General features: G+C 36.3%; 1 protein-coding gene across 1 annotated transcript in view; it reads right to left on the bottom strand.

Moving 5' to 3' along the window:
• Window positions 1-14,078, bottom strand: part of eas (ethanolamine kinase 1) — a 59,293-nt gene that overhangs the window by 17,174 nt on the left and 28,041 nt on the right. The window contains exon 2 of the mRNA XM_083124227.1: window positions 3,339-3,482. Within this exon, the coding sequence (XP_082980353.1) occupies window positions 3,339-3,482 (144 nt within the window). The remainder of the gene's footprint in view (window positions 1-3,338; window positions 3,483-14,078) is intronic.

Genomic DNA, 14,078 nt, shown 5'->3' with positions numbered 1-14,078 from the left:
GTGCGTATAGTAGCCTGGCATTACTGCAGGTTTAATATTTGTATATTTGGAGTGTTGTTGCTGGCAAAATGCTAATCTGTAGTTTACAACCAACAGTGGTCATGTGCAGCAATTAATGAATTTGGGAATAACTATTCTGTGGGTGAATTGAAAAGGTGAAATTTTTGTGCAATATAATCTTGGAAAGTAAGACTAGCAGGCCAGAAATATCTCTCATTCGATGTTGGCTAACACGTACCAAAGTACTGACAATACAACAAGAAAAATCATACATTATAATTTTCCCACAATTACAAATTTTATTGCACCTGGAAACACCATCAGGTTATATTGCAGAGCAAGATATGTTGTGCAAACTAGCTGTAATGGAACATGGTAAAGTCAAGGTGGGGTAGACATGGGGAATTTACCACTAGGTTATCCTAAGCTACGACCTAGGGGCCGCACAAAAAAGATAAGCTGAAGGGGCAGAAGTGACAAAGACCATCGACTATTAAAATTCCTTAATGTTGTGATAATAGCAAAATAAAACATCATGTCAAGTCCTTTTACTTGTTTTACTTGTAGAAGTGAATTTTGTGAATTTTAAATGCATTTGCTAGAATAACTTATTTTTAGCAAATTCACCATTAATCGAAAGTATGGTCATTTATTGTGGTAATTTATTTTTCCTCCATCACACTTAAACTACTTTGTGTGAAGCCTACTTTGAGGTTCCCTTGGTGGCCTCTATTGTCGATTTTAATATGTGGTTTTAAAGTAAAATAATACTTTTATAAAATATATCTGATGTACGCAAAACGTAGCCATGTTTTCAACTGCTGGCTGAATGTCCACTCTGAAAGGTGAATGACTTATACAGAAAACTACATTAGCACTTAATTGTGCTTAATTATCCCTGTCACATCAAACAATGGGTTTCATCGACTTATTCAACTACGCTCTTGTAATTTATGAAAACAATCAAGCTTTCATTTTCAGAGCGACAATTATTTTTAGGTCATTTTTTGACACTTTTAGGTCATCAACTTCCGAGTCCTACTCATGTATAATACCCAGTTTTCTAAACTTTTTGTCTAAAAAAACAACAACAAAAAACTGTGATGCATATTGTGCATGGAATAATTCGGGCAGCCAACACGGAACTATGCATGTTGTCACTATGTCACTGCTTATAACACTTATATATCATTTTTCTTGTATGTATGCATTGTTTGCATTGTAGAATTATTTCTCTTGTAGTCTTACAAGCTTAAAAACACAGTTTTTTTTGGTGACGTTTCAGAAGAACACACAGTCTCTTCATCAGACACTAAAAATAAATGTCTGATGAAGAGAGCATATATTCTCATGAAATGTCACAACAAAAACTGTGTTTTTATGCTTGTAACAACCATAGACTATAAGAGAAATAATACGTATACATCAACAGACACAAATACAAATTACCAGGTTGGATATCTTTAATAATAATAATAATAATAATAATAATAATAATACCCAGTGTGCCGGTTAATAATTCTTAATTTCGTTGCTGGGTGGCGCTGGAAGCAAGGGTTGGTGCACAGTCTCAACTGTTACGTCAGTGTGTTGCCAGGACTGTACCTGTCAAAATGCCGTGGATGTGCAACCGAGTGCGAGTGATCGTGATATTGGGATTGTGTGTGAAACATGTTGACATTCAAACCAAATAAGGAGTATGTGTGGCACGTCCTGCTTTTCTTGTTCAATCAAAAGAAAAACGCGAGTGAAAGCCATCATATCCTTGTGGAAACGTAAGATGACAATGTCCTAACGCAAGACACGTGTGCGCGTTGGTTTCGACGATTCAAAAGTGGTGATTTTGACATGAAAGACAAAGATCGCCTTGGACAGCCGAAAAAATTCCAAGACACCGATGTGCAAGCACTGTTGGACGAAGACGATATGCAAATGCAGCAACAAGTGGCAGAGAAGTTAAATGTTCGTCTCCAAACCATATCTGATTGTCTTCATGCCATGGGAAAGATCCAGAAGGCAGGAAAATGGGTCCAACATCATCTGAACGACAGACAAATGGAAAAGCGAAAAACTGTGTGTAAAGTGATGCTTTCTCGGCATGAAAGAAAGTCTTTCGCATCGGATAGTGACTGGGGACGAAAAATGAATCTACTTCGAGAACCCAAAATGCAAAAAGTCATGGGTTGACCCAGTACAACCTTCAACATCGACTGCAAAACCGAATCACTTCGGAAGAAAGGGAATGCTGTGCATTTGGTGGGATCAGAAGGGTGTGGTGTACCATGAGCTTCTGAAACCAGGTGAAACAGTGAATGCCGTTCACTTCCATCAACAACTCATTAATTTGAACCACGCATTGATCGAAAAGCACCCAGATTGGGCGACAAGACATGGAAAAGTGATTTTGCAGCACGACGATGCCTCATCACACACATCGAAAGGCGTCCGACACCATTTCTGCACTTGGCTGGGTATTCTTGCCCCACCCGCCATACTCACCAGACTTAGCCACTTCGGACTACCACTTGTTTTCATCGATATCTCACTCACTTTCCCAGCAACACTTCAACAATTACGAAGATGTCAAACAATGGCTTGCTGACTGGATCACCTCAAAATATGCACAATTTTTCTGGAAGGGCATCCACAATTTGACGGACAGATGGGCACAATGTATAGTTAGCGATGGCGCATACTTTGAATAAAGCATTTGTTACCTTTCTCCCCAGATACACTTGTTTTCTTTTGGATCAATTAAGAATTATTAACCGGCCCACCTGGTAATAATAATTGTAAAAGTGAAAAGATCGATCGATCGAGAGAGAGAGAGACGGGGGGGGGGGGGGAGAGGGGGGTTGACTGTGTTCAACATTTCTTGTGTTGGGGATGAATTGTGAATTGAGGAGGTAGATTAAGGAACACGACAGAATGAAATGTCTGTGCCTTTCCCAGAATTCGAGGCTTTTAAACTCTATCTTTGAAGCATTATCTGCTAACCACTCTACCATGGAAGTTAGATGCTTTCATTTTTATATCCATACATTTTTAATTAAAATTACTCATGTGCACTCAACTTCAAAACATGATACTTCTGTTGAGATAAGGTTGTTTTCTTTAAGTCTTAAACTATTCTAAACAACTTTCTCATTGTTCCATGTATGAAGTGCAATAAATTTCTCATTAGTAAATTACAGACAATTCTTGATAGTGAGCAAATTATCTTGCCAACTCTAAATTTGGTACTTTTACAATAAACATGTCTATGACGATCTTGGAAACATGCAATTTATATGACACTTGAATGAATGAAATATAGAAGCAGTGAAATAAACACCTACTTGCATATTTCTGGCTTCCGCAGTCCGATCAATAATCAAATCAGTTTTCTTGCCATACACTCGAACTAAAACAACATCAATGCCTTCTGCATCTTCCTCGTTAACACAGCCAACCAGCTTATTAGTTATTCCATCTGTGAACACCTGCAAGAAGAAATATATAGTAATTAATTATAATTATTATATATATATATATAAATATATATGTATATATATATATAATATTATAGTTATAATTTATTCAGAGATGCAATGATCTATTTTACCTTCTTTCCTATCTATTATCTACTATCAACATCATCAATGTATTGTTATTTTACTACATGTCCAGATTTTTTTATAAACATTATTTATGACTAAGAGAGAATGTAGAAATACTATTTATCCACCCATCATTAAGCAACGAGAGCTGAATGAGTGTCACTAATGCCATGTCACATTTACTGCTAACAATATGCATTGGATGCCTGGTTACACCCTAAATTCCTATAATTTATATGTAGTAATGTACAACAGCATATCCAGGGGGTCCGGACCCCTCCACCCCGAATTCCTTTCTTCTTTTTGAAAATACTATGGTAAATTCAGCATACTTTCTGATGAGACACTTGATGTGGCAGGTATAGAAAATTCTCTCTGTGTGCACGGTTTGTGGATTCTGAAAATAACATCTACATTGGGTAGTGATATATCAGCTGAAAATCTGACTTCAGTGAGAAACTGTTTTGGCATAGTAAGTGAAGTTTGTGTTTATTTTAGAAAAAAATACATTTCGAGAAAAAACATGATTCATTTCAGGTTTTTGTTAAATTTATTCAACCTTGTCATTTAAGTGGAGCTGTCCAAGTGAACCATCCCAAGCAAGTGATCTTCAAGCTGCAGTTAAAAATGGGTTATCTGTGAAAAGGTTTTCATTTTTACCATACAGTTGTCAAAGTATTTGGAGCCCTCATCACAATTTAGCCTTTGTTCTTTCTTACCGAAGAGATGTCACAGAACTTCTTCAGAGGTTTCGAGAGATTTCAGATGAAGAGATCAGCAAAATATATCAAACTGCTTCTGAAAAGTCTCAACAGACATACAATTCTGAAATTACGATTTAAAAAAACAACAAAGAAACGAGATAACCAACCTCGTACTATTATCGAGGGGGGACCCACCATTGGCCTCAGGGGATACTTGATTATTTTTAAAGTTACGACTAAATGAGATAAGAGTGAAGAGTGATTGATTAAGAAATACAATTTGTAATTTATCAGTCTCCGTATATACATTCTCGGTATTATATGTTGATATTTCCAGTGAGGTTTGGAACCCTCTGCTTGAAAAAACTATGAGTGTGGACTCATTTTTCAATGCATAAAGCTACTTCTCTCTTCTCTGTAAAGCAAACCACTTAACTCTTGTATATAAGTGAAACAACTGAATCAAACAAAAGAAAGTGTCATATTTCCTTACATTATCGATGGGATTTCTGCTTCAGAACAGTATATCCAAGTGAAGTGCTGTGAAACTGACAACATGCAGTTATACCATTAATGCTGACGAAAAGGGTATGTAAGTATTAGCAATTTAACGCAAGGAATTTATAGAATTGCATTGTATAGTTACCTGATTTAGCTAACCAACACATTAAAACAGGAACACACTAATAATAAAAGCTTCTGAAAGTTCATATACGAGGGGCATCCTGAAAAAGCTCCAATGGTGCCTATACACAGCACTAGTGGTCGGAGAGCGACACACAGGAAGAAGTGGCATGTAGCTGTAATCTGGTACAGTTGCAATGTAGCCGATTTAGGACAGTTCTAGGTTAAAGATTGCAGCTCTCATAAAGTCTCCCACCGACTGCGATGTAGCCTACATTGCACGCTCAGAATTTGGCACAGAGCCACCAGCAATCGTGTGAGTTGTGCAGACCGGACGTCGTGAGTGATAGTATGGTCAGACGATGGTGCAGACAATTCACGGAAGGCCAATCGAATGTCCACAACCCCATAGAGCTGAGTACACATGGGCCCTTTGCATCACTTCAGGTGAGAGACCACTCCCTGTACAGCCCTGGCCTTGAATGTACCTACTTTCATCTCTTTGTTTAACTGAAGAGGTTTCTGGCAAGGCAAGGATTTGACAGCTACATTGCGGTAGAGATAGTTCCAGTCTTTGCTGTCAGACACATATACCATGGGCATACAAAATTTAGTGCCATGCTGCGACACATGCCAGAACAACGGTGGTGATTATGCCGAAAATTTTTCCCAAAATTCACATTTTCATTTTAGTGCATTTTCTGGCAAATATCTGAAATTATACCTTCATGGTGTTTTTAAACTACTGTTTCAAATTGTAAGTCACATGGCTTATGCCTCTTCGCGAGAGTTTGATATCTTGAAAGTTATTTTCCATACCCCTTTATTAATTTTAAGGTAAGGATTTTAGATAATGGAATTTTGGTGTGGAGTTAGGGCCCCACACTTTGTTGATCATGGCTGAAGGTGGGGGTGATGTGATCAGCACCACACTCCTGGCTACCTTTATCCCTCAAAGTTTCCTCAAGGTACCAGCTTCATATGATGCTGGGTGGCCACAGGAACAGGTTGAATAGGTGGAAAACATCCTGGTTCTCCCCTGCAGGGGATCGACCCCAGGTCTCTCGCATAGTAGTCAGATGCCCTAACGACTGAGCTCCATTATTACTCACTCGGCAAATGCCGATAGTGCGCACTTAGCTTGGTAATTCAAAACATATCTCGTGCGACAAATACAAAGATGTGGCTCCCGTGTGATGGTAGATACGCACTCGATCTCCTGTTAGAACCCTGCCACTTTGCTCTCTGATGCAAATGGTTTTGATAGAAGTTGAAAAAATCGTGGGAAATGAATGATTTAATGTGGCTGTCGGAATTATTTCACGTACGTATAACTCTATAGTTTACTCTTGAGTAAAATGTTGGAAAACTTGCATGTTCTATGTAGACAAAGATGGCCTAGAAAAGACAAGGATGTTGGTTTTCATGGAATTTTTCAGTTTTAGGACATTTCTTTTAAAAAAATCGCTAAAAATGCCTACAATTCGCATTTTTTTTTTTGCCAAATTTGCATTATTTCGATATTTTCGAACGGGCGAAAAATGTGTCCAGACATCACTGCACATTCCTAAACATAATTTATCACTGCATATTCCTAATCATAATTTTGCAGCAATTACCATTTTTCACGGTTTTGGCGTTTGGGTCATTCCACGTCAGTTCAACCAGGCCAGGGAACCCACCATCTCAGATTTTTATGAAACTTGGTACATTCAATCGTTCCATGGTGGTAAGAAACCACATAAAATTTTTCGCCTCTAACTCATCTGGTTTCAGAGTTATGGCCTCTCAAACTTTCAGCCAACTCTCGTTTTCCTTCATTTCCGAAGCCCTCATTGAAACCTGCAGTGCTTTACAAAAAAAATTCTATCTCGCTCACACGTGATTCAATCCTTTTGAAATTTCACAACAATATTAACCAAACAATAGGCATTTCAGAAAAAAATATGACAACACATGATATCAATATTTTAGTAAAACAAAAAATTAATAAAAAAAATATTAGCGGGATTTTGTTGCCGAAAACATGCCTTGCTAAAATTTCAATTATCATTAAAAGGGAATGAATTAATACCAGCATAAGTATTTTTAAAATTAACCTGGATATGTACTCTAACTTACCCAGCAATAAAAGTTATGGTTATTTTATCCCTTCTATAAATATAATATACTTATGTCTGATATTTGGATGAAATGGCTTCCGGAGTATTAAAATATTTTGGTTAACTCAAAATCAATCAAATAATGTGTTATAAATTAATCAGTGAAGCAAACTCGAAATTCTACACTTTTGTTTATTCTTTGAGCATTGTTGTCTTATTATTTCCTTACTTATTTATAAAATAATTTATCCATATATAAGCAAAACATGTATGGTTCAAAAAAATCTTTGTTTAATGTTGTGTTCTTTGTAAGCAGCAGTTTGATGATATGTCAACATTACCTGAAACAGAATAGCAATGAAGATGACAATAATGATAATAATAATAATAATTTATATTATTTTATTAATATGAAATCATCGTTGAACAATATCAGTTATTAATGTATCCCCTTCTGCTTCAACATTTGGTGTTTGATGATTTATCCATATAGATATTTAAATGTGATTGACCAAAACACAGGTTTAAAAATTACTGAATATTGCATATATTGCCCGTATATATTTTTTACCTTTCCATATGTGTGCATGCAACATATACAAAAATTTACTTTGTGACACAAGTTGTATACTTTGACACGTTGGATTATCTTGTCCATTGAACTTAGAACCTTTTGCCATCCAGATGTTGTTTCTGGTGGATCAACAACAGCCAGCACATGGAGAATTGGTACTGCACATATATATCTTCATGTCTTGGCCAATAGAATGATGGGGAAGGAGCATGGGGGTGAAGAAACTTTACAACAACATCTCCTTGATCTTCATCCACTTGAGATACCATTCCAAAATACCACAACTGATCATACTTACAAGCAATGTAACATCCAGGAAAGAGTTCATCTACGGTTACAAGAAAAGATTGAATCCAATCTTTTACAATCCAAGATGAGGCCCAAGGTTACCACTGGACTTCTGAGTCATGTACTGTACATCCTGTGGTAGTCTACTGTAAGAACTCTGTTGGGAAAAGATTGTTTCATCACACTGCATCATATATAATGACCTGAAGCATGATGTGAACATGGTTTACAAAATTCAAGGAATAGTTGTGAGATTTCTGAAAGAAAATTTTTCACATGTCAAGAAAATACACTATTTTCGTGACAGGAGTGCTGCTCAATACAAAAACAAATATAACTTTCTCAACTTGTGTCTCAATAAAGAGGACTTCCAGCTAGAGGCACAATGGTCATTCTTTGCAACAAGCCATGGGAAATCAGAATGTACTGGGATTGGCGGAACAGCAAAATGCTTGGCACGAAAAGAGATTTTTACAATTTCTGTGTGGAAAAAATTACAAATATTGCATTTCACTTTATTGAGAAAGGTGAAGTTAATTCAACCCATTTGACACTTCAAAACCGGTTTACAGATGTACAAACAGTTCCAGGCACTAGAAGTTTCCACAATTTCAGAGCTCTGGATTTTGCAGGCACCATTGTGGCTGGAAGAATCAGTCAAGATGATACCCCATCTCTCACATACAGTCTGAAAAACTGCCAATCTTTTATTGTAACCCTACATGAACTCTTTCCTGGATGTTACATTGCTTGCAAGTATGATCAGTTGTGGTATTTTGGAATGGTATCTCAAGTGGATGAAGATCAAGGAGATGTTGTTGTAAAGTTTCTTCACCCCCATGCTCCTTCCCCATCATTCTATTGGCCAAGACATGAAGATATATATGTGCAGTACCAATTCTCCATGTGCTGGCTGTTGTTGATCCACCAGAAACAACATCTGGATGGCAAAAGGTTCTAAGTTCAATGGACAAGATAATCCAACGTGTCAAAGTATACAACTTGTGTCACAAAGTAAATTTTTGTATATGTTGCATGCACACATATGGAAAGGTAAAAAATATATACGGGCAATATATGCAATATTCAGTAATTTTTAAACCTGTGTTTTGGTCAATCACATTTAAATATCTATATGGATAAATCATCAAACACCAAATGTTGAAGCAGAAGGGGATACATTAATAACTGATATTGTTCAACGATGATTTCATATTAATAAAATAATATAAATTATTATTATTATTATCATTATTGTCATCTTCATTGCTATTCTGTTTCAGGTAATGTTGACATATCATCAAACTGCTGCTTACAAAGAACACAACATTAAACAAAGATTTTTTTGAACCATACATGTTTTGCTTATATATGGATAAATTATTTTATAAATAAGTAAGGAAATAATAAGACAACAATGCTCAAAGAATAAACAAAAGTGTAGAATTTCGAGTTTGCTTCACTGATTAATTTATAACACATTATTTGATTGATTTTGAGTTAACCAAAATATTTTAATACTCCGGAAGCCATTTCATCCAAATATCAGACATAAGTATATTATATTTATAGAAGGAATAAAATAACCATAACTTTTATTGCTGGGTAAGTTAGAGTACATATTCAGGTTAATTTTAAAAATACTTATGCTGGTATTAATTCATTCCCTTTTAATGATAATTGAAATTTTAGCAAGGCATGTTTTCGGCAACAAAATCCCGCTAATATTTTTTTTATTAATTTTTTGTTTTACTAAAATATTGATATCATGTGTTGTCATATTTTTTTCTGAAATGCCTATTGTTTGGTTAATATTGTTGTGAAATTTCAAAAGGATTGAATCACGTGTGAGCGAGATAAAATTTTTTTTGTAAAGCACTGCAGGTTTCAATGAGGGCTTCGGAAATGAAGGAAAACGAGAGTTGGCTGAAAGTTTGAGAGGCCATAACTCTGAAACCAGATGAGTTAGAGGCGAAAAATTTTATGTGGTTTCTTACCACCATGGAACGATTGAATGTACCAAGTTTCATAAAAATCTGAGATGGTGGGTTCCCAAACCTCTTTTTTTTGGTTGAATTGATGTGGAATGACCCGTTTGCGAAAAATCAATGTACCTACTAATTGGAAATTACTTTCTGGTCACCTCTCGTATAAATCAGTAGATGGAAAGTGAAAATTTAGCAGGGCTGGCAGAGAAAAGTCAATTCTTGAAGGAAGTGATTTGCTGTTATGATTGAATGATTCGAGTAAATATGATATTAAAAATATTTATGTATTTATTATTAGTATTTTATTTCATAATATTGGACATTAACTTCACTCAGTGAGAGATTTAAGACCATCTCTCACGAGATTAAACAGACAGGGCAGAGAGTGGCGTTAATTTCATTGCAATACTAGTGTTGCAGTAAATTGGTTGGGAGCATGCACTTGCCAATTTTTAAAACGTTCACCAATGCAGATTTATGTTTTGCTTTTCGTGATAGTATTCAATATATATCCAGTTTGGTTGGATTCTTCTTCATATCTAAGAATATTGAAATGTCATTGTAACTATCGGACGGCGCCACCTGCTCTTATCCCCTCCATCTGTCGACAAGTACCATTACTACTCCCATACGGACAAGAAAAATGATAATTCAATGCATTTTCCACGTAATATTTAGAGGCTTAACCTTTACTCCTCCGATGATACCATATGGTATCATCAGAGTAAGGTCGTACTGGCCCAATGATGCCATATGGTATCATGGTGCTGATTACGAAATAAATGTGCTTTTTGGACCTTCATACTCTTGTGTTTGGGTGGAAACTCTGACACAGGTCTGGAGCAAGCCTGGGAAATTCATATTGATGACCAACCTCCCCCCGCCTCTCCGCAACATATCCATGCCACATTTCTGAACAGAGTTTTATTTCACATTTTGGCTCATTATTCAACTTTTATGGCACCAAAGAACATGAAACATGTTTCATTCTCTTCAGAAATGTCCATTCTTTGAAAAGAATACTTAAGTTCGCACCTTCTTCCCAAATAGCGGGAGAAGAGAGGGTAAACTCCAGATTTTTATGTTTTTTTACATTGAAATTCGGTAGTTGCTCCCCCCAAACCACCTTTCCTCGGTTCAGCGTTCTGAATTGTATGCTCTGATGTTTTAGCTGCAAAACAAAACTTATCCGAAGTAGATTGCTCCCATAGTGCCCAAGTTATAACAATTTCCTCCAAAAATGCAAATTACCTATTTTTCGTAAAAAACAGTTTCACATTTTGGCTTATTATTCAACTTGTATGGCACCCAAGAACATGAAAAATGTTTCATTCTCTTGAGAAATGTCCATTCTTTGAAAATAATGTAGCAAACTTCACATTTTTGTTTTTTCCATTGAAATTCGGGGGTCGCACCACCCCAAAACCCCCCTTCCTCGGTTCGGCATTCTAAATTGTACACGGTTGCATGCTATGATGTTTTATCTGCAAAACAAAACATATCCGAAGTAGATTGCTCCCTTAGTGCCAGAGTTATAACAAATTTCCTCCAAAAATGCAAATTACCTATTTTTCGTAAAAAAAACCCACACATTTAGGCTTATTATTCAACTTGTATGGCACCCGAGAACATGAAACATGTTTCAATCTCTTTGGAAACGTCCATTCTTTGAAGAGAATACCAGGGACGGCGACAGGGGTGGGCACGGGTGGACAAGCGCCCACCCAAAAATTCCTTTGCCCACCCAATCAAATTCAATAAGTGCATATACTTGGAGATAACTATATGAATTATTCCATAAATAAGTGTATTCTGGTGTTCATAACATGTATATTTTCCTTGTGAATGTTTATATATTATCAACCCATAAAAAAGCCAATTTGTCATTAAAAAGTGAAAGTAATTACTAGAGCTATTGTAACAAAAACTGTGATCAAATGAATACTTTCATGATTAAAAGCAGCTAGTAGGCTTAGGAGGCTCAAAATTATGCAGGGTATGATCAAGATTAGATCAGAATTTAGGTTGAACTTCTGCACTGCAGCTCCGGTCCTCCTCATACGTATATAAATCCCGGCCTGGGTATGGTTGAAATAATCTCCAAATAAACAAATAAAAACATCATCTTAGCCTTACTTCCTCCGGCAACACAATACATTATTTCAATTTTTTAATTATTATTAGAATAATTTAATCAAGAAGACTTAGATGGGCAGGCCATGTGACACGAATGGCAGAGGAAAGAATAGTTTACAGGATTCTTGTTGGGAAACCTGATGGTAAGAGACCAATAGGAAGGCCAAGACGAGGATGGAGGGATAACGTTGAGAATAGGGACAGATGGAAGGCTTGTGTTGCTGCAGCCATAAACCTTCAGGTTTGAGTATGCTAGAGAGTATAATATCGTTTTAATTAGCTCTGCATTGAAATTCCAGAAGTGTCCCTTTTTTATTTCATTACAATTTTATGTACCTCCTATCTTCAAATATCAATATGGAATGCGAAATATCAACTTTATATTCATTCTACTAATAAGAAGGAATCACAATAATTACTACAATACTAAAGTGAATAAATTTTAATAAACCAGTTATGTTTGAAAAATCTACAGAATTATTCAATTACTATGAGTGAAAAAATATAAATATGCTGACCAAGGCAGTAATTTATTTTATTAAAAACAAACTAAACGTAACGTTTCAACCTTCTAGCAAGGTCTTCTTCAGACTCTGTATCAAGTACAAAAGTAACAAGATACAAAAACAGGGCATTATATATACACACAAACATTACTCCCTCCAGACTATTAGAAAGTTGTTCTGGAACTTTCTAGCAGGTGGCCATCCCTTGTGAACTGTACTTTCACCTAAAAGGCTAAACATATTTACTTCCATATAGAATGAAGTTGGGCTTTATATCTCATGCTCTTTTTCCTTCATTTTCTTCCTTCTCCTCTCCTCTTTCTCTCTTGTCCTTTCCACTCTTTCGAACACCTTCTTCCATTCTTTGTTTAACTTCAGTCCTCCATTCCAGTTCATTGTGTCTTCTTCACCTTTCTTCTCTATTTCCTTGGCTTCCTTCCATTTTCTCACTAGCATTCTCTTCTCCCTTCCTATCTGCTTAGCCTCATCCCACTCTATGTCATGTCCTGTTTCTCTCGTGTGTTTAAATATCGCATTTCTCTCTCTCTTAATTCGTACATCATCCCTATGTTGTTTCAACCTATTTTCCAGTCTCTTTTTCGTTTCTCCTATGTACACACTCTGACATTCTTTACATTTTACTTCGTAGATAATCCCTTCCTCTTCCTCTTCTCTGCTTTCCTTTTTCTTGTTTGCATTCTTCGCTATTCCTAAGATGCTTCTCCCTCCCTTCCTGTAAGTTTTAATGCCCGCTTTTCTAAGCACTTTGCATATCTTTTCTGTGGTCTTCCCCATACTCCTTATTCCAAACCTCCTCTCTTTTTCTTTCTCTTCCAATTCTCCCCTTCCTCTTTTCTTCCTTGTTCTGTTTATGTCCAGTCTATCCTGCTTCTCATAGCCATTCATTTCCAGCTGTTTCCATAGGCTATTTATTTTCCCTTCTTTTTCACATTCCTTCGTGCATATTTTCTTTATTCTGTCCTCCATATTCTTTATGAAATTTATTTTTGTCACCTCACTTACATCACTTCTTTTGTGGCAGAATACCCCTGCTGCACACTTCTTCTGATGCCAAGCGGTTTCAATTTCTTGTCCTCTCTTCCTTTTCATCAATATATCAAGGTAGCTTAACTTGCCTTCTTCTTCTATTTCAAGTTCCAATAATATCCCTCTTTCTTCATCTTGTATTTCTTTGGCAAAAATGTCGAGCTGCCTCTTCGTTCCCTTCCATATGCCAAAACAATCGTCCACATATCTGCAAAACAGAATTATTTTGTCACTTCCTTTTTCTATCACTTTCTTTTCCCATCCATTCATAACCAATTCAGCCAATGCTGGGCTTAAGCTAGAACCTATATTCAGTCCTTCACTCATTAGTATTTTTTTTATCTCCCATTATACTGCACCCGTTATTCCAAATGGTTTCCAGCGCCTTCACTACCCTTTCACTATCCCATTCTCCTATAATTTCTTGTTCCATCCTCTTTTTAATAATGTCCAAAACGTGTTCCCTCTTGATGCTCGGGAACATACTTTTTACATCTAAGCTAAACATTG

The sequence above is a fragment of the Lepisma saccharinum genome, chromosome 6 (assembly GCF_977018435.1).
Source record: "Lepisma saccharinum chromosome 6, izLepSacc3.1, whole genome shotgun sequence".
Taxonomy (NCBI): domain Eukaryota; kingdom Metazoa; phylum Arthropoda; class Insecta; order Zygentoma; family Lepismatidae; genus Lepisma; species Lepisma saccharinum.
Note: the sequence above shows the minus strand (reverse complement) of the source record. Positions and strands in the feature narration are given on the sequence as shown.